The sequence below is a fragment of the Sebastes fasciatus genome, chromosome 11, assembly GCF_043250625.1.
Source record: "Sebastes fasciatus isolate fSebFas1 chromosome 11, fSebFas1.pri, whole genome shotgun sequence".
Lineage (NCBI taxonomy): Eukaryota > Metazoa > Chordata > Actinopteri > Perciformes > Sebastidae > Sebastes > Sebastes fasciatus.
Genome location: NC_133805.1, coordinates 2,410,024 through 2,431,390, shown reverse-complemented (window position 1 = coordinate 2,431,390; position 21,367 = coordinate 2,410,024). Strand labels below are relative to the sequence as shown.

The 21,367-nt window shown below is 41.4% G+C and overlaps 1 protein-coding gene across 1 annotated transcript; it reads right to left on the bottom strand.

Moving 5' to 3' along the window:
* Nucleotides 1-2,700: 2,700 nt before the first annotated feature.
* Nucleotides 2,701-21,367, bottom strand: LOC141776417 (prohibitin-2-like). Its single transcript, XM_074650003.1, has 10 exons — nucleotides 21,213-21,367; nucleotides 19,676-19,805; nucleotides 17,760-17,844; nucleotides 16,755-16,834; nucleotides 14,288-14,472; nucleotides 12,915-13,044; nucleotides 11,744-11,847; nucleotides 8,829-8,906; nucleotides 5,710-5,786; nucleotides 2,701-4,063 (listed from the first exon to the last, which is right to left on the bottom strand). The coding sequence occupies exons 1-10, from the start codon at nucleotides 21,231-21,233 to the stop codon at nucleotides 4,045-4,047; spliced, it is 909 nt and encodes a 302-aa protein (XP_074506104.1). The 5' UTR covers nucleotides 21,234-21,367; the 3' UTR covers nucleotides 2,701-4,044.

Below are 21,367 nucleotides of genomic sequence, written 5' to 3'. Positions count from 1 at the left end.
CCTGCAGATTGTAGGTTGCAGTTCAGCCTCTCTGCTCACAGCTCGGGCTATAAATAACTCGGCAGCCATCTTATCTTTTTTTTGTTGTAACCCTGTGGAGGAGAGAGGAAGGAGAGCAGGAGGAGAGAGGAAGGAGAGCAGGAGGAGAGAGGAAGGAGAGAGGAAGGAGAGCAGGAGGAGAGAGGAAGGAGAGCAGGAGGAGAGAGGAAGGAGAGCAGGAGGAGAGAGGAAGGAGAGAGGAAGGAGAGAGGAAGGAGAGCAGGAGGAGAGCAGGAGGAGAGAGGAAGGAGAGCAGGAGGAGAGCAGGAGGAGAGAGGAAGGAGAGCAGGAGGAGAGCAGGAGGAGAGAGGAAGGAGAGCAGGAGGAGAGCAGGAGGAGAGAGGAAGGAGAGCAGGAGGAGAGAGGAAGGAGAGCAGGAGGAGAGCAGGAGGAGAGAGGAAGGAGAGCAGGAGGAGAGAGGAAGGAGAGCAGGAGGAGAGCAGGAGGAGAGAGGAAGGAGAGCAGGAGGAGAGAGGAAGGAGAGCAGGAGGAGAGCAGGAGGAGAGAGGAAGGAGAGCAGGAGGAGAGCAGGAGGAGAGAGGAAGGAGAGCAGGAGGAGAGAGGAAGGAGAGCAGGAGGACAAACACGACGATGACGATGACGATGATGATGATGATGATGATGAGGGGGTCACGTGACCGACGAAATTAGCCGAGGCCTCAGATCCTCAGCTTTAGTGAGGTGTAGCAGAGGAGAGGAGGAATAAGTGACTCATGAACAGGTGGTGGTGCAGATCACCAGTCAGTCAGGGAGTTTTAGTTTAGTGGTCTGGTTTAAAACGGTTAGTCGGCGGTCTAAAGATGGAGGATGAGATGGAGGCAGTCTGACATGCTACAATGTGATTTAAAACATTAATATGTGCTGATGAGCTCCAAAACAAACTTCAGATATTCATTAAATGTAAATGAATGTAGAGATTAAAGGTGGAGGAGCAGACGGGACGGATGTGGAACAAACGAACAGAAGTGCGTGTTGTACGAGGCCGTCTGCTGACAGAAATACTCGCTGCTATTAACGACCATGACTCAACAATGTTCATATTTAGTTTGAGGCTTTACTCAGTGAGACGCTTATCAAGTGTTACAAAAGTTGACCTGCTGACGGCGTTCATGAACTCACACTGACAGAACGTCTGTTCTGCAGCCCAGACCCTCCGACCCTCCGACCCACCGACCCTCCGACCCTCCGACCCACCGACCCTCCGACCCTCCGACCCTCTCCCGTACCGAGAGGAGACGAATCAACAGTCAGGACTTATTCTACTTTAAACTCTTCTTTGAGATTTGAATGAAAGTTTGAGCAGATAAAAGCAACCCACTTTTAAAAATGACAAAACATCGCGACTCAATTTACAATATAGGCCTCATCTATGGACAAATCCGGCGACTGATTCGTGTGTTCCGCCATTTAGCGCCGCCACCATTACGGCTGCCGGCTGCGGTCGGGAGGCGATAACGTAACTCGTTGAGGAGCTCCGCTGCTGAAGCCTGCGCTGAAGCAGGAAAAGCCAACACTAGGATCAGCAGTGATTCATGGAGAGACCTTGGTCTGGTCAGCTAACATTACTGCCAAGCAGCTGAACTATAGAGTGATGTTGTGCTTTTAGCTGACGTGTGTCTCCTCACTGTGTTGAGCGATGCTCCTTCAGGTATATTTAGAGCGAGCTAGCGCGAGCAACAGGACGCTGACTTTAGTTGATTTAACGGCCACAGGTGAAGCTGATAACAAGACATTCTGAAAGTTACAAATTGTCCCTTTAATGGTTGGCGTAGATAATAAACACAAATATTTAAAATGGATTAAAGTCAAATTAAAGGCTTTTACAAGGACACAGCTGCCGTCACTACGAGTAACCACGGGTTAACACGGTTAGCAGACACTTTGAACGCGTTCCGCTTGTGATGACGCTCGATTAATGATGTTTACTTTGTGGTCATTAGTTGTCCAAGTTAGAGCAACTAACGTCATACACTCACCGGCCACTTTATTAGGTACACCTTGCTAGTACCGGGTGGTCTTCATCTGCTTCAAGGTTGGACGTGTTGTGCGTTCAGAGATGGTATTCTGCATACCTTGGTTGTAACGAGTGGTTGTTTGAGTTACTGTTGCCTTTCTATCATCTCCAACCACTCTGCCCATTCTCCTCTGACCTCTGACCTCTGACATCAACAAGGCATTTCCGTCCACACAACCCCCGCCCACTGGATCTGTTCTCTTGTTGGGACCATTCTCTGTAAACCCTAGAGATGGTTGTGGTGAAAATCCCAGTAGATCAGCAGTTTAATACTCAGACCAGCCCGTCTGGCACCAACAACCATGCCACGTTCAAAGTCACTTAAATCCCCTTTCTTCCCCATTCTGATGCTCGGTTTGAACTTCAGCAAGTCGTCTTCACCACGTCTAGATGACGTAATGCATTGAGTTGCTGCCATGTGATTGGCTGATTAGCTATTTGTGTTAACAAGCAATTGAACAGGTGTGCCTAATAAAGTGGCCGGTGAGTGTATTTCACAATAACGCCACAGATAGTTAGCTAACGCTAGCTGAGCAGTGTTAACTCAGCTGACGGTACTTGTTTCATCATGTCAGTAGTCTGTATGAACAGATAATGATAAATACTGTACATTAATAAACACTTTAAAATGTCCTCATCTGTTCTTCATAGTGTTTAATAAAACATTTATTTCATGTTAATACAGTGCTTTTATAAATATGTACGGTTACAGTAAAGAGTGGAGGAAAAGCGAAGAAGATCCAAATCAGAGTTCACAGGAGGAGCGGCGATGGCCTCGTCCTCGGGAGGGTCAACGTAGAGACGTGGTCGAGTGCAGCGGCTGCTCGCTCCCCCTCGAAACGATAACATCAACTGGATAAATGTTCCCTTCAGAACCAGGAAACCAGACTCCAGTTTATCACCAGGTACTGTAAAGGCTGTAAAGGACCAGCTCACACTAACTCAAAACATTTTCTCACTCGGCACTTCAGCAGGAAACACCGGAGTTCTTCATGTTGACTTGATTTCGGAGAAGCCTTGTTGTATCGTTTACGGTTTTAAGCTCCACAAACAAAACTCTAGAGCTCAGAAGCAATTCATTCATTTAATTAAAGCAACATTTTAGATCATTCATTTGTTGTATTAATTGTTAAAGTGAGTTTTTCAAGCAAAAATTGCAAAAAACATTTCTGACAGTAAACACAAATATTTTGAGTTTTGTACAAAATCCAGGAACTTTTCTTTTTAATAATAGCTGAAATGCAGTAACCTGAATAATCAACGACATAATGAAAATATTTGTAGTTGCAGGGCGACAACTTCTCCTGTAGTAAAAGACATTATTTTAAGAATAAAGTCGTACATAATGAAAAGAATTCTGGTAATTACTTATAATATTACGACTGTTCTCTCATATTTCCGTGTCATGATACCAGTGATGTTTATTTTTTGGTGACCCTTTAAAAAATGACTCCTGTGGTGTCGGTAAAAGTTTAATTTTTCACATTTTATTCATCAAACCGGAGCTTTATCTTTATTTCTACATGTACATAAATAATCTTTCTAGGGTTGAAAAGGCTCAACATGACTTCACTTCTCAATCTGGACAAACTCAAGAAAAACCAAAACAAGCAGCAGATTCTCTCAACGGGGGAAACTGCTTTTTATTCACAAATAAAACATGATGCTGCGGTTAACGTCTACAGATGATTACGTATATTTATATATATATATATATATATATATATATATATAAAAAAACAAAAAGAAGGATCAAGACTTCTACCGACACCAGAGGAACCTTTCAAAATGAATCCACCGTGGTGAAACGGCCGCTGGATGATGCACTCCGCAGGTTAAAGTCAGTTTTGTAGTGGCGTGTAAACGTGGTGGCAGATTCACAGAGAAACCCGGTGTGGAGGAAACGGCGTCCGAGAGGTGAGAAACGAGTGAGCTACGAAGACGTTTCATCTCTGTAGAGGTGGACCAGAAGGAATGATGAGATGTCCTCTTTACTTCCCCAGCAACAAACTGAAAGAAACACGGAGAGATTCAAAATTACAACACTGTCGTACAACACCGATCCACCCATTCAGAAAACAAGCATTTTAAAACTTGTCTGCTTGTCGTCATGGTAACAGACCTGACAAAACATGAACTCTGACTTTTTACTAATCGGAATCATTATGTCATTACTTCGGCATCATTCTGATCCGTTTATTGATATTAAATCACAGCACAATCTGTTTATTTTGGGTTCATACCGCAGTAGAGACGCTTGGCTTGTTAGATACAGTCAGTGTAATGACGCTGTATGTGAATACAGCTCGCCGCCGGGTGATGTTATGAACCCAGACACGACGGCGTTTGGTTTTCTGACATTTCACCAACACGAACAAAGCAGCAACAGAGGTGATTTCTTCCATGGTTGATGGAGGAAAGAGAAGTTATTGGTATCTATGGAGACGAGCTCCTCCTCCACGGAGCGCCTAGAGCGAATGAACACAGATGATCCCGGCGGTCCGACTCACGCGAGTAATGCGAGGCGAAACTTTGCTTTGCTCTTGGTGTGAACAGAATATTATTCTCTTTCAGAGTCACATGTTTCAGATGCTGTGTGTCCAGGACGTAAATGTATTCGTAGCACAGAATATCAAAACCTTTAATGTGGTGTCTCTATTTGCACCGGAGTGGGAATAGTCCCACAGCAGCTGTTTACTACGGAGGACGAAAATAATACTAAATTAATTAATTAATAAATAACTCGATAAAAAAATAAGTCATTAAATGTAGCAAAAATAATATTAAAAATACATGTAGCCATTAATTAATTGATAAATTGATATTTCTGTTTTAATTTGCTTCTTTATTTATCTTTCTATTAATTTATTCTTCTGCCTAATTTTGCTTTTTTTAACATTTATTTATTTTTAAATTTATTTTTTATTTATTTTTGCACCTATTCCTTATTTATTTTATATTTATTTTTAAATGTATGTATTTATTTATGTATTCATGCATTTATTTATTTTTAAACGATTTTCCCTTTGCATTTTACCTCTTATTTATTTTCCCAAACTTATTTATTTATGTATTCTTTTCTTTATAGATTTCTTTTTACTACAATAATAATAATAATAAATAAATAAATACATAAACAAATAAACAACTACATTTTTTGTTACATTTAATGACATATTTAAATATTAATTTATCCATAATTTACACCCAGCCAAGTTGAATATGCTACACAGTTTGGTTAGGTTTAGGCAACAAGACCACTTAGGTTAGGGTTAGGAAAAACATACAATATAGTATCTAATGTGCCCGGGTCGGATGCAAATAGTCTTGTTGACCACTGACACCCGTCTGCTTACAGCATCGTGTTCATCGATTCTTATTTTCATAGAAAGAGAAACCATACTTATTAATACTATATTCCATTTCTGCAAATAGAGCTCTAAAAGTTACACTCTGGTCCTTTAAATAATATCTCAATATTGACCAAAAATAATAGGGATTATGATTTTTGCCCCAACTTATGACGTTATAAATGTATAACGTTACCCGGTGCTACGTCTGACTCAGTTCCCCATCGTCGCTGCTGCAGACGGAGTTCGTCCTAAAACTCGTGTTGTGTTTAAAACGTGTCTGAAACGGTGCGTCTCAGGACTCACTTGAAGTTGTCTTTGTCCTGCAGGTTGAGCACCAGGCTGTCAGCGTTCAGGTACACTCTGTTCTGGGACTGCGACACCTGCAGGTCAAACACACACACACACACACACACACAGTGAGTGTGAGGAGAGAAAACACAGGTGGAGAGTTCCTCGGCGTGGAGGCCTGACCACCGAGCGGAGCACAATGGGAACATTGTCGGAGCTCCAACACTGAGCTGATTCACAGCCCAGTGAGAGCTGCTGAGGCCCGTTCACCGTCCATACAGGAAACACACGCCACCGCCGCCACATGACGTGACTCTAATCTACAGACAGAGAGAGCGTTAACGCTGATGAGGTCAACTCCCCGTTAACGAATATCATCACTAATCTGACACCACAGGGTCTGGTAAAGGTACACGACCACGGAACACAGATAAAAACAGATTCATTCAGACACCGAATGTTTTATTTACACGTGAAATAGTCTGAATGGAATGAGACGATGTCAACACAGTGTTGCATGATGGGAGAATACTGTTGAACGTGGATGATGGATTAGTTTTCCAGTCCAGAAAAGTGACCCTTGATCATTATTGAACCACAACGGGTCAACTGGGCTCTAAAGTTAGTCCCTCTGCAGACTACTCAGTGGTTTAAACTGGGATTATGATCAGATGATATTCCAGTAGTGCTAACCCTAGACTAGAGGTTTAAAAGGTACATTTTGAACAGATAAAAAAATGTGAGATTAATTGAAAGCCCTAATATATAGACAGGTTAAAAAAAACACTTTAATAAACACTTTAAAAATGTGTTAAAGTAAACAATCCCAGTTTTGTGTCACTTTACAACTTTATTATATTGTGTATATAATGTTTTATCAAACTGCAAAGGTTATTTAATTATTCAATTATCAATAATATAATCAAAAACTATTAATAGTTTAAGTCATTTTTGGGGGGGTTTCTGATGTTTTACAGACCAAATGATTAATCCGTTAATTAACATAATTGGCGGATTAATCTATACCGAAAATAATCGTTAGTTAGTTACAGCTCTAATGTTTTATAACCCATTCATTAAGTGTTTATATGCTGCGTAGACGCGTCACAACACGTATTAGTATTAACAATTAAAAAGTCAGTTTAACGAGCTGCTGTTCACCAGATGAAACATTTGAGCGGCTGTTTTTTAAATCTAAAACTGATCGTGCCGAAAGATGAAATGATGCTCAGGTGTCAAACCTGACGAAGACATGATGTTCAAAAGTCGTGGTTGTACTGAATAAACTCTTTAAAGAGCATTAGTTCGGTGTTCCTGTCAGCTCTCTTGATCATACATTATAACTTTAATTTAAATTAATGAAAATATAAAAACCCTTTAAGACCTGATCACCAAGAAAACTGGAAAAAAAAAAACAAGAGGTTAAATGTCAGAAGAGGATGAAGCTGAGGTTTCCTCTGACTTCTCCCTCAAATTTCATGTTCATGTGGCGCCACCTGGTGGACTGGTAGCTGCACCTTTGGTTCCCAAACTGGGGCTCTGGACCCGTCAGGGGGCCACTGGATGGTTTTCAGGGTGTCGTCACGGCAGCCAATTTAAACTCAACGCTTTTTAAGGAAGATTGTGACACTAATTCTGAAGTTAAATAAGATGTTATCCTTTAAAAAGGAGTAAATAAAACTACTGCTGACCTCTCAGAAGACATGACGGCATCGTTAAGACTGAGGTGAAGACGTTAAACATTTAAACCAAATTTAAAAAAGGACAATTTTTCCAAATTTGTCTTCAAATAACAGTCAGGTGTCCATATCAACACGTTTTCAATGTAAGTGATGAGGACAAAGTCAGCAGTCCTTGTTCGTACTTGTACTTTGTACATGGTGACTTTAGAAGATATCCACCCAAACTGCTGAAGCCTCATATTAACTCGCTAGAACTGTCTGTATCTCACGCAAACGATCTTTTGGAGGTTGTAGTGTGCTCAATCTGATGAATCCATCGGTACCAACCAGGTCAGACTAGCTGGTCATGAAGGAGGTTAAATAACGCTCTAAACTTACTCTAAATCTTGGCGAGGAAAAACTGTCATGGCCATTTCCAAAGGGGTCCCTTGACCTCTGACCTCCAGATGTGTGAATGTAAATGGGTTGTATGGGTACCCACGAGTCTCTCCTTTACAGACATGCCCACTTTATGATAATCACATGCAGTTTGGGGCAAGTCATAGTCAAGTCAGCACACTGACACACTGACAGCTGTTGTTGCCTGTTGGGCTGCAGTTTGCCATGTTATGATTGGAGCATATTGTTTTATGATAAATGCAGTACCTGTGAGGGTTTCTGGACAATATCTGTCATTGTTTTGTGTTCTTAATTGATTTCCATTTTTTCTATTTATTTATTCCATTGTTATTTTTTACAAGTATTTTTATTTTCTATTTTTTTTCTATTTATTTTTCCTTTCAATTCTAATTTTTTATATTTATTTATGTATTTATATATTGTATAATACATAAGTAAGTACATATACTACATATATATGTATATACATTACACATAAGTACCTGTGAGGGTTTCTGGACAATATGTCATTGTGTTGTTAATTGATTTACAATAATAAATATATACATACATTTGCATAAAGCAGCATATCTGTCCAGGTTTTAGACACATTTTTAGCAGCTTGTATTATGTTTTATTTTTTGTATTATGTTATTTTTTTAAGTGTATTAAATACTTGGCAAATCTCCCTTTAAGGAACATTTTGACTGAATCGTATTAAATATTTTAATCGATTGACAGCCATACTTATTCATATTCTTTAGATTTTTACCTTTCAAATGAGACCAGCTGTATGCATATGAGCCTTATGGTTGAGGAACTGGTCCTGATTAATTATGGGTAGTTATTTTAGGTGTTAGGGTGCAGAAGGTCAACTAATGATAATGTGAAAAACAGCTCTAGGTTGCGTTTTGGGACGGTTTCGTGAGAATGGTAAATGAAGCTAGTTGAGAGCAGATGGGGATCAACATGTTGTCTGTTAGAAACCTGTTGTAATTCTCTGTGCTGCATTCCAGCTGCAGAACAGTGGAAAGCGGTACGGAGACTCAGAGTCTCGAGGTGAACGTTTCTTACCGTCTTGGCGATGTTCTGCGCCGCCCGGATCTTCCTGAGTTTCAGGTAGCCTGGGTTCTTTGTCACGGCCTCGCCCAGCTAAACACAAACACACATTGAGATGGTTAGTGTACTCACAGGAGAACAGTGTTACACAACAACAAAAGGGAGGGCGAGCCGACCAACAGCAGCAGGCTGAGCCGGTCTCTCAAAAACAATCATCAAGGCTGCAGGCGTGTCGCTGCTCAGCTTTAATATTCTCACGCCATGTTGACAGGCGCGGAAAATAATTACTGCATATTTGGATGAAGTGTTTGTTTAAGAGGCTTCGGCTTCTCGCCACGATCCGTGAGGCGAGGCCGAGGGAGTTCACGTCGGAGCAGGAATCCATCAGATCTGAGGAGGTTTTTAGTGTCAATTAGATCGTTGTAAATCAGTCAACTCCTTAAAACTCTGACGGACGGGCGAGGTTTTAAAGCTAGAGCGAAGATATGAAACTAGAACACCTGATGAATCCATCGGTACCAACCATCAAAGGGGTCTCCTTGACCTCTGACCTCCAGATGTGTGAATGTAAATGGGTTCTATGGGTACCCACGAGTCTCCCCTTTACAGACATGCCCACTTTAAGATAATCAAAAGCAGTTTTTTCTTTTTTCATTCAGTATAAATGTGTTATTTTCTCCTATTCTAAAATGGATTGTTTGAATATTTCTGCGTACCGGCAGGCAAATGTGTGATTTGTGATATTGGGCTGTGTAAATATAACTGACTTTGAACCCCGGAGCTGGACAGAAAGGCTTACTGATATGAGCAAACTGGCTCAAACCGGTGTAACGACAACAACTGGAAGTTTACTGAGCAAACCTTCTATGTTTGCTTTTAGTTAACCGGTGTATCGGCAGCTACTGGAACTTTCTAGGTCAAACTTTGTGCTGCTGCCGTCACACCGGTTTGACCCAGTGGCCCCGCAGGGTTCATTAATGTATCCGAGTACTTCCTTCCACCGCTGGCTGTTGGTGACAGTTACACTGGATCCTCACTATGAAGACACGACTGCTCTCTAAAAGTTCATTTAACCCCGCCCTTCCTGTTTTTTTGGTTCTTCCTCAAACAGAGAATGGGGGTGTGGTTATCTCTCTCTCTCTCTATCTATCTTGCTCTCTCTGTCTCTCTCTCTCACACCGGAGGACGGATAGATATATTGCCGCCACTTGAAATACAGTTTCAGGACGTGTTCGGAGGAGCACCGTCCACCAGCACCGGCTCTCTCCTCAGCTCCGGCACCGACACCGGGCTGCTCTGAGATTCATTTATTTCTCTCTGGTTTTCTTTTCAGCTGAAAGTTGTGCTCCCCGTCGTTCGGACCTGTTAGAGGCCCGCTAACCTCCGGTATCGGCTGCTTTCCGTTAATTTATCTCTAGCAGGAGGAGACGGTGAAGAAGAGAGCGAGTGAGAGAGACAGTCAACGTGTTGTGTTCATTCTGACGGTGGGATTTTGTGTGATTGACTGTGTTGATTTCACCCGTTCACCACAAACACACACCATGGTTAAAATAAACACACTGAACTAAGGTGCAGGAAACTAAAACTAATATGAAAACAATAAGTTGGGCTAGCTAACTACACCCACGGCCTGACATTAACTTTCTTTCACTTCCTGTCACTCAGAAACTTTATCTGCCACTTTTGAAATCTCTGCGCTAAATGAAGGAATAACATTTTAGATCTGAAGTCATTCAATGTTATAATATATTTTACATAATGAACATTACACACACGGTAAATTACAGTGTTCAAATGACACCATGGAGGGAGAGTACTCTACACAGTACTGTACTTTGTTATTGTCATCTATCGTGGTTATTTGCATAAAAACAAACAATTCAAATGATTATGATTATTTAATTATTTGCTTTGATTAAAAGAAATGTTGGTACGTTGTTATGAAGTTCAACAGGTCATTATTCTCTCTCTAATATCTATTTTATATTGATGTGAAAACATCTCCTTCAAACATCTGGATTTATTCAAGTTTCTCTCCAAAAACTTTATTTTACGAGATTACATTTGAACGCATCATGATAACGTAATTTACCTTCACCCAATGGTCATTTTAGTGAGCAGACATTCAACGTCTCATAATAATAACTCAATGGCACCTCCGTTAACATCAGTAGCTCCGCTGTTTAACCAGTTATGACTGAGCTGCTAACAGCTAACGTTACTAACTCTCCTCCTGCTGATTTCAACACAGTTTGTTGTTCACAGTGTCGCTTTATCAGGGAAAGATAGGGTGCGTCCCCTCAGGTTTAGTAGCACCACGCTGTTGAGCGCTTTTTTTCTCTCCGCCGTGTCTCTGGTCCCAAACAAACTGAAACATGATGCAGCGTGCGTGTGCGTCATTGTGCAGCGTAACTGTGGGAAAGCATCAATAAGAGGAATCGATAGTCACGGAGGAATGAGATGTCAAGAAAGCGGACAACTAAGATTCTCTATTTCCATCTCTTGCGTTTTCCTCTGTCTGCCAAAGTAGCGGATGTCCTGATGATTTCAGAGCCTACCTACAGCTAACTAGCTAGAAAGACAAACTGACAGATAAACTGATTTATCAGTTCGCTGTTCAGCCTCAAACGATCATGACCTGCAGCTTGGAGGATGACCTTTGACCTGCAGCTTCTACTATAATCAGACGTCATATTTACCAACAACCTTCTTTTTTTTAAATTTTTTTTTTTTTAAACTTTGAGCACAAAATTAAGTTATTTGTCAAAATAAATAAAACTGTCCAACAGTGTGGCTGATCAACTTAGTCAGGAAATGACTCAAACAATAAATATGAATTGTCACAGAGATGATAAAACACACCTGAGGAGGAGACACTTTAACGTCTTCACTCCGACTGCAGACACATCTCAACCTGACGATAAACTCACCATCTTGGCAGCCTCAGCTTCTCCTTCAGCCTGGATGATCTTCTGTCTCTGGTCCTGTTTGGCCTTTTCTACGTAAAACTGAGCTCGCTGCGCCTCCTGCTGGGCTGGAGAGGAACACACACACACACACACACATTACACTTCCATCAGGATCAGAACCACTTCGTCTTCATATACGAGGAATATGTAGGTGCACAACAATAAATATAACGAGAAAGAAAAAGAAAAATACAAGTACTGCAAAAGTTAAGACTCATAAATATAAAAATGTACAATAAAAAAATATAAATGTAGTGTTTGAAACGAAGAGGACGTAAAGTGCAAATTATACAATTTATTTATAGCACTTTTATGCACATTTAGAAGTAATTGAATGCCATGCATTAAAGTATTTAATCCTCTTATCAACATGGGAGTGGAGAAATATGCTGCTTTATGCAAAATGTATGTATATATTTATTATTGTAAATCAATGAACAACACAAAACAATGACAGATATTGTCCAGAAACCCTCACAGGTACTGCATTTAGCATACAACAATATGCTACAATCATAACACGGCAAACTGCAGCCCAACAGGCAACATTCACATATCTGGAGGTCAGAGGTCAAGGGATCCCTTTGAAAATGGTTGTAAACTGATTGTTTTATATATTAAAAAATTAAAATTGCGAGTGATAAAAAAACAAAAACAATACAAGCTGCTAAAAATAATGTCTAAAACCCGTTTTAACCTCTTTTGAAAAATAGAAAATTATGCACAATCTGTACTAATAACTGACGGCGTATCAGGGCTGTTATAGGTAAAAGAAAATAATAAATAAAATAAATACAGAGCCGACGGAGGGGTGTAATATTGAATATTTTCTGAGATAATAAAGTCATACATTTACTAGGGCTGTCAATCGATTAAAATATTTAATCACGATTAATCGCAAATTAATCACATTTTTATCTGTTCAAAATGTACCTTAAAGAGATTTATTCACGCTTATATTTATATTCCACATTGAATACAGACCGTTCTTACTGTAAAATAATGCCATAAAGAAATTAGTGGAGTTAAATCTAATTTGCGTGTTATTATCGGCAGAGTGATCTAAATCCAACCTGGAGCGATGAGCCGTCGGCCCAGAGGTCTGCTGACTTCCTGTATCTACCAAACTCACCGACTTGTTTGGCCTCGACGGCGGCGGTGTACTCTCGACTGAAGCTGAGCTCGGTGATGGCCACGTCGTCCAGAATGATGTTGAAGTCTTTGGCCCGCTCGAACAGATCTCTGCGGATCAGCAGCGAAACCTGGAGGAGGAAACGGAAATGTTTACGGCACAAAACCGGAAGCGATGACGGGATCTTTTCTCTCTCTCCCGAGATACGGAGCGAGATCGGTTCCAGACGGGTTTTCACTTTCACAACATCCGGGAAAATAAAATAAGACAAAAAATGTGTGATTAATTGAGATAAACTATTTTAATCGACCGACAGCCCTAATAGATATATAAATATATAGATCAGGGCTCTAGACTCACTTTTCCACTGGTAGCACTTGTGCTACCAACTTTCTCAGTTGGTCGCACAAGCACATGATTTGGTCGCACCCTTTTTTTGGGTTACAGCCTGGTATTAATCAATGACCTAATGACTTAATTTACACACCCCAGTGAAACATTGACAATGCCTCGAAACTTGATATTTGCAAAATATTTTAATCTGAATATTAAGTTTCTCTGCCAAGAACAGTGATTAACAAAATAAGTCATCTTCTATAACATAACAAAAGAAAACATAAAAATGTTGTTAAAGCAAAGCATAACAGAATTTATGTTTGCACTTAACTTCAATTAACATAACTTCAATTAAATTAACACAACATTCCTTCAAACCCTGCGAATTCAGACGGGCCAGGTTTTGTGCTTTTTGCCGTCATTGTGCTTCTTTAAAGTTTCGAGCTTAATCTATGTGTAGATATACACTCACCGGCCACTTTATTAGGCACACCTGTTCAATTGCTTGTTAACACAAATAGCTAATCAGCCAATCACATGGCAGCAACTCAATGCATTACGTCATCTAGACGTGGTGAAGACGACTTGCTGAAGTTCAAACCGAGCATCAGAATGGGGAAGAAAGGGGATTTAAGTGACTTTGAACGTGGCATGGTTGTTGGTGCCAGACGGGCTGGTCTGAGTATTAAACTGCTGATCTACTGGGATTTTCACCACAACCATCTCTAGGGTTTACAGAGAATGGTCCCAACAAGAGAACATATCCAGTGAGCGGGGGTTGTGTGGACGGAAATGCCTTGTTGATGTCAGAGGTCAGAGGAGAATGGGTAGAGTGGTTGGAGATGATAGAAAGGCAACAGTAACTCAAATAACCACTCGTTACAACCAAGGTATGCAGAATACCATCTCTGAACGCACAACACGTCCAACCTTGAAGCAGATGGGCTACAGCAGCAGAAGACCACCCGGTACTAGCAAGGTGTACCTAATAAAGTGGCCGGTGAGTGTATATTGAAGACATGCTTTGTGTGCAGTACCTGTGCTCTCTGAGTGATGAGCTGAGAAGCGTTGAATTTCGCCACCACGCTCTTCAGCACCTCGTTGACGATGGACGGCAGGACGCGCTCGTCGTAGTCTTGTCCCAGCTGCTGGTAGAGGATGGGCAGGTTGGCCGCCAGCGGCCGGGACAGAACTCGCAGTGAGATGTTCACCATCTGAAGGTCTGAGAGCAACCAGAGGAACACAGGTTCACATCAGGGATGCACCGATTGCTGAATTCTGGGTCGATACCGATGTTTAAAACAACCATTTGGCCGATACCTATTCTGTTTTTGCTGTTATTTATTCCCCTTTTGTGCCAGAGAACAAAGTGTCAGAGTCGTGAGCAGGCAGCGTCTTCTTCTCTGAATCAGCAGCTGGTTACTGTTGTCAGAGACCGACCGCAAATAACCAACACAACATTTAGCCGGTGCAAAAGTGATGCAACATGACAGGTAAACCTCGCCCACTGCCATCGGAGGATGTCAGTTAACAAGGCGATTATCAGCTGATACCGATGTTCGGCCCATAAGTCCAACTAACGATAACACATTATACTGTTTCTGAACGGCCGGTTCATTCTGGAATGACACTGCACTCTCTGGTGGAGAAACTCTGTCATGGAGGCTCAAATATATCTTTGTTAGGGGTGTAACGATTCATCTACTACATCGATAGGTACTCGGCAAGTTGTCCTTCAAGGGAGACATATATCGATATAAAATCGATTGTATCGATACTAAGGATTTGCACCGTGTATTTAAGGACTACAAACGTTATATGAAAGTGTTTTTTAGCACTTTTATTAGTAAAGAAATGTTAAACGTTACTCCGGTTCACTCTCCAGACATGCGCCAGCTTTCCAGCTCTGCCCTCTGCAGCGCGAGCACGCATCCATGGCGTGCTTGCAGACGAACGGCAGTCTGCATAAGCTGCTGGCGCTGCGGTGTAGAGGAGCCGGTCGGCAGAGTTTCAGGCCCTATCAGTCCACTTGACGAGGGCGGCTTCACCCATAGGAGCTTTTTCCCCGTGTTGTTTTTTCATTCAGAGAAAATGACTTTCCCTTCCCATCATGATATCTACGTGCACGCAGCATCAGCCTCACGTATCCAGCCGGAGAGCAGACGGTCCACGAGGCAGATTATCACGACGGGAGTAAAGTAAAAAACAAAACAGAAACTCAGCTAACGTTAGTCCGACATAGTTTTAAAATGTTTTCATGTATGAAAAGAGCCCAAATGAACCCTGTAGGTGGACTACTGGATTACTATCAGCGGTTGATCTCTGTATTATTGATCTACCGTTTACATTGAAAATGAGGACAGAAGCAGCAGGTTAAACTGTTTATTTAACTACAATAGAAGATGGTTTATTATATGTTGTGTTAAATAGTGCACTGCCTTGTATCTTGAGAACTGAAGCAGCAGGTCCTGCAGTTGCACTTTTTATATTGTCTAATAAAAGCTGTATGTATTTGTAGGGGTGTGACGAAATATCGCGATATAAAAACGTGACGATATGCATTGTTGAGACGGAAAACTGGATCCCGATATCAGGGCATAACAGGTACTATGTACATACGGGGCTCCGGGCAGCTGCAACCTCTTCCTGCTGCTCTGCTCTATGGAACGAGGCTGAGTACGCGTCATATCTTTGGGGTACAACACATGCGCACGAGCATCTGGTCCGCTCCGCCGAAATTGAACTAATCGCAACGCACGGCCGCAGCTTCAGTTACACTGCGCATGTGTCATACCCCCAGAGCCATGTCCGCCCGTGACCAGCCTCCTTTCATAGGCCTTACTGCTCTGTGTCGGAGCTCCACACACATCAACACACACAGAGCAGTCAGTGAACAGCTGATCAGAGAGGCCGCGGTGCAGACGAGTTGATGCTATGCTAGTTGCTGTTAGAATGTGCAATAAAACTTTGCAAAACCGCTGTCTCTCATCCTCCGCCGCTATGTTTACACAAGCAGGGCGCGTTAGCTCGGCGGCTAACAGCTAACTGTAAACACGTGTAAGTTATTTAGTTGAGTTGTGACTGACTTTAGTTCCCTCTAGTAAGCCGTGTTTCAGTGAATGTGTCTTCATTAAGTTTACCCCTCGGCTACACAAGACTGAAACTAAAGCTGGCAGTAGGCTGTGTAGTCTCACTGTTTAGGTTAGTTTGTCATGTATCTTACTGGTAGACTGATCAGCTGGCTGAGACAAGTTACTGAATCGATTTCAAATCACTGAATCGTATCGTATCGCTCTAGATGAGCCAAATATCGTCCTTGAATCGTATCGGAACCATGGAAATCGTATCGTAGTAAAAACGTGTTGTTACACCCCTAATCTTTGTTATGTGTTTTAACACAACGAACAAGATCAATAAAGACGTGTCAGATCAGCTTTAAACGTTTCTCAGGAGGTTTGTTTCTTTTGCGTTTGAAGGCTGAGTGTTTCTGTTTCAGAGTCTGACCTTTGCTTCCAGTGAGTGAGGAGATCTTTCTGGGTCTGGCTCTGATGTCGTAGATGACGGGATACTGGAACCAGGGCATCCTGAAGACAACAACAACAACAACAACCACAGTCAGCGAGGAAGCAGCTTCCACAGAAGAGGACAAAAAACTCATTTGAAATAATGTCTTCTGCTCATGAAACAAATTTTGTGTCACAATTCATCTCTGCTTTTATGAATCCATATATTCTTATCTACTCTCCTTTTCCTTTTCTAACAAACTGGCAAACTTTTCTAATTTTCTTTCGTCTTCTTTTTGCCTTTTTCGTCGTTTCGTTTTTGCGTCTTTCGGTCTCATTTCCTGCAAGATTATTTCCGCAAACTGCTCTGAGCTATTAAGAAGAAATAATATGTGGAAAGAAAATAAGAAAATAAGAAAAAGCATCCAATGAGGCCAGAAATATAGATCTTTGTCTGGACCGCAGAGGGCCAGCCCTACAAACGCAAAAGTCTGTCACTGATAGATGAAGTTACATTCATGTCCTATGGAAAGCAGGAGAAGCAGTCGCCCAGTGCATTCTGGGAGTGTTGCGTCGAGTTGGAGGGGGTCTGTATTTGCATAAAGCTGACAAATCTCAACTTTAAGCAAATGAGGCGGACGTGTCCGGCTCACTAAACTTGGACCAAGCTGTGAAACTAGGCGATATAGCTCTAAAATGAAACCAGATTCAGCAGTGGCCTAATCATAGACTATTTCTCTCTTAAAATGTTTTCAGAAGTTGAGCAGGCCGCCATGTTGTTTCCTGTTTGAAACAGCGAGCAGAAAACCACCAATCAGGTGCATTCTACGATCCTGGATGTCACAGCTTATACGTCCAGTTGTCATCCATGGGGATGACAGACAGGATAACAGGATGAGGCCAGCAGCAGCTCTTGAGAGTAACCCTCCTCTGTCACCATCAGTCAATAATCAGCAGCAGTTCTTCTGAGCGCCGTGGAAACGCTACACGTGGAGAAGCGTCCTACCTGAAGTGGAGTCCCTCAGAGAGAACCGTGTCCATCTGCATCCCTCCGATCCTGTTGAAGATGATCGCTCGCTGTCCTCCTTCAACTACAGGACACACAAACACATCATGACTAATACTACAACTACCACCTCGTGGCTGTACGCCTCCGCCAACCAGAAAAAAAAATCTATTCACCTATGCATCGTGATTTTGAAATAGATTTTTTTAATGCCAGAATCAATATATCTGCTTCATCTGAGTCTGTGTGGAGGTAGAAGGAAGTTACCGCTTTTATTGTTGTAGTCTGAGTAACGTGACGTCATATCTGTTCCGTATCCGTCAACCAAAACAAACGTTGGAGGGTCTGCGTGGATCCGACCTGCACCCTCCCATGTTAAATCCAGCGTGGTAAACACTACACATCCAGTAAAGGATGGAAACACTTTGGGTTTCACACATTGACAGGAAAAGCAGAGCTAGATAGAGGAGCAGAGCTAAAGCTGCATGCTAACGTCTAAAAAAGGCCAAAATATGTCCGAAAATAAATCAGAACACAGGCTGATTTTTTTTAAAAAAAAGCCAAAATATGTCTGATTTTTTTTTTTAGGCTAAAATATGTCTGAAAAAAGGCAGAAAAAATGCCAAAGTATGTCCGAAATATGGCCCAAAAATAGGAGGGAAATATGTCTGAAACATGACTGAAATATTTCCGAAGAAAGGCGAAAAAAAAGGCAGAAAAAGTTAGCAGGAAACGTTATGGTATGGTGGTAACGTTATGGTATGGAGGTAACGTTATGGTATGGTGGTAACGTTATGGTATGGTGGTAACGTTATGGTATGGTGGTAACGTTATGGTATGGAGGTAACGTTATGGTATGGAGGTAACGTTATGGTATGGTGGTAACGTTATGGTATGGTGGTAACGTTATGGTATGGTGGTAACGTTATGGTATGGTGGTAACGTTATGGTATGGTGGTAACGTTATGGTATGGAGGTAACGTTATGGTATGGAGGTAACGTTATGGTATGGCGGTAACGTTATGGTATGGAGGTAACGTTATGGTATGGTGGTAACGTTATGGTATGGTGGTAACGTTATGGTATGGAGGTAACGTTATGGTATGGAGGTAACGTTATGGAGGTAACGTTATGGTATGGAGGTAACGTTATGGTATGGAGGTAACGTTATGGAGGTAACGTTATGGTATGGAGGTAACGTTATGGTATGGAGGTAACGTTATGGAGGTAACGTTATGGTATGGCGGTAACGTTATGGTATGGCGGTAACGTTATGGTATGGTGGTAACGTTATGGTATGGAGGTAACGTTATGGTATGGCGGTAACGTTATGGTATGGCTGTAACGTGGCGGTGGAGCCGGCCGTCGCTCTCGTCTCCGTGGTCAAATGGGCCGACGCTACGACTGTAGAGCACCCAGATACTGACATTTATGTTCTCTGCATTGAAACGGCCCCGATGGAGCTGACCATGGATGGATAAAGAGAACGGAGCTGACAGGAGAGCTAGAGACCACCTTGGAGAAGTTACAGGAAGTAGACACGTGGGACTACGTCCGGTTTTCAAAATAAGGTGTTAACAAAGGGAACTGTGTATACTAAATACATCTATGGAAATCAGATTGATGGATTATATTCACCAGAAGTATAAAACATTACATGTCCTTATAAATGAAAAAGAAAATACCACTAATCTGTGAGGGAAATGTCTTTATTCTTTGATTTTTGGGTTGCTGGATAATAAATAATTCCTGGAGGACATGTTGCCTTATTTGAAAAAAAGTGTAAATTCATGACTAAAAAATGACAGGAAACTAAACAGCTCGGTCTGAAGACCAACAGCCAACTAGTGACAGCGGTGTTCAGGTGACTGACGGGTCTTTATGCGTGCTTGGATGAAAAGCTAAAGCAGAACTACCTGTGTATGTTGCTTCCTTCACTCCGTAAGCCAGAACTCCAGCACCCATCAGCAGCTTAAGACCGACTCCGGCACCCCGAGGTCCTGCTGACATCCTGGCTGCTATTTGCCGCAGCTGCTGCAGAAAACCCTGAAACACAAAGATCATAGTTTCAGATGAGTTAAGCAGCTCATAAACTTCAGGAACAAATGTTGACACAACTCACACCGGGATGATTTCAGGGTAGAAAAGGCCTTAAAACGTATTACACAGGCATTAACAGCAAGTGACCTTCGCACTGGATGGGTAACCATGTTGAAGGTTGACACCTCCCAACGACAATACAAGGACTGCATCTAGCAGCAAAAACATTCCACATGTGTGCCGGACCGCGACCAAACTACACTCAAAAGTCCAGTTATTTTAATATTCGCTAGCACAAAAAGCAAATTGATTGCATAATTAGACATAACGGATGATCTAGTTTGAATGTATGAACTCTAATCTAAAATTCGGTTTACAGATAACTCATAAAGCAGCTCGGTGTAATATATATATATAGATATATCTATAGATCTATATATATCTATAGATCTATAGATATATATAGATCTATAGATCTATAGATCTATATAGATCTATAGATATATATATATAGATCTATAGATCTATATATAGATCTATAGATCTATATATATAGATCTATAGATCTATATATAGATCTATAGATCTATATATAGATCTATAGATCTATATATATAGATCTATAGATCTATATATAGATCTATAGATATATATATATATATATATATATCTATAGATCTATAGATATATATATATAGATCTATATATATATATATATGCCGAACTGAAGATGAGATTCTGCAGAAGTCTATGCACCTTTAAATTATTGTTTTATGTGTGTTCTTAAACCAATAAGCGAGGAAATCTGAATGTTTGTTTTCTAGGTGGAGACTGGCACATCTCTGCTTACCAGGTGAATGAGGCTGATTTAACGATTCCTGCGAGACTGTTAAGTTTAATGTTTGTTAACTCACATTAATTACATTTCTTTAAAGTCATCCACATTTTAATATCTGTCTTACTTTAACTGTGAGCTACTTTACAGTAACGTTACTTTAACGTTACTTTAACAGCCAACGTTACTTTAACGTTACTTTAATGTTACTTAAACCGCTAACGTTACTTTAACTTTAAACTAGTTTAACAGCTAGCGTTACTTGAACAGCTGGCGTTACTTTAACGTTACTTTAACTATAAACTACTTTATAGCCAACGTTACTTTAACGTTACTTTAACTGTGAGCTAGTTAACAGCTAGCGTTACTTGAACAGCTGGCGTTACTTTAGCGTTACATCAGCTCAGTCTGTGACGTCTTTGGCGTTTTAAAGGTTTGCTGTAACGTTAACGTCTCGAGCAGGCGGGCAGAAGGCGGGAAACAGCTGCTCGGTCGGAACTGAAGGCAGAGGAGTGACATGGATGAATGTAGAATCTGTAACAGAAAGAAGAATAGAGAATAAAGAGGATAAGACTCACTGCGGGATCTTTACTCGCCATGCTGTCGACCTCTCCGTCTGCTGCAACAACCACAGAAGAAGAGAGGCAAGGTCACGCGTAATGACGCACTTCCCGTGTGCGCGGGGCAGCATGGGAAATGTAGTATTTCACCCAGGCTGTGTTGTTTGATGGGG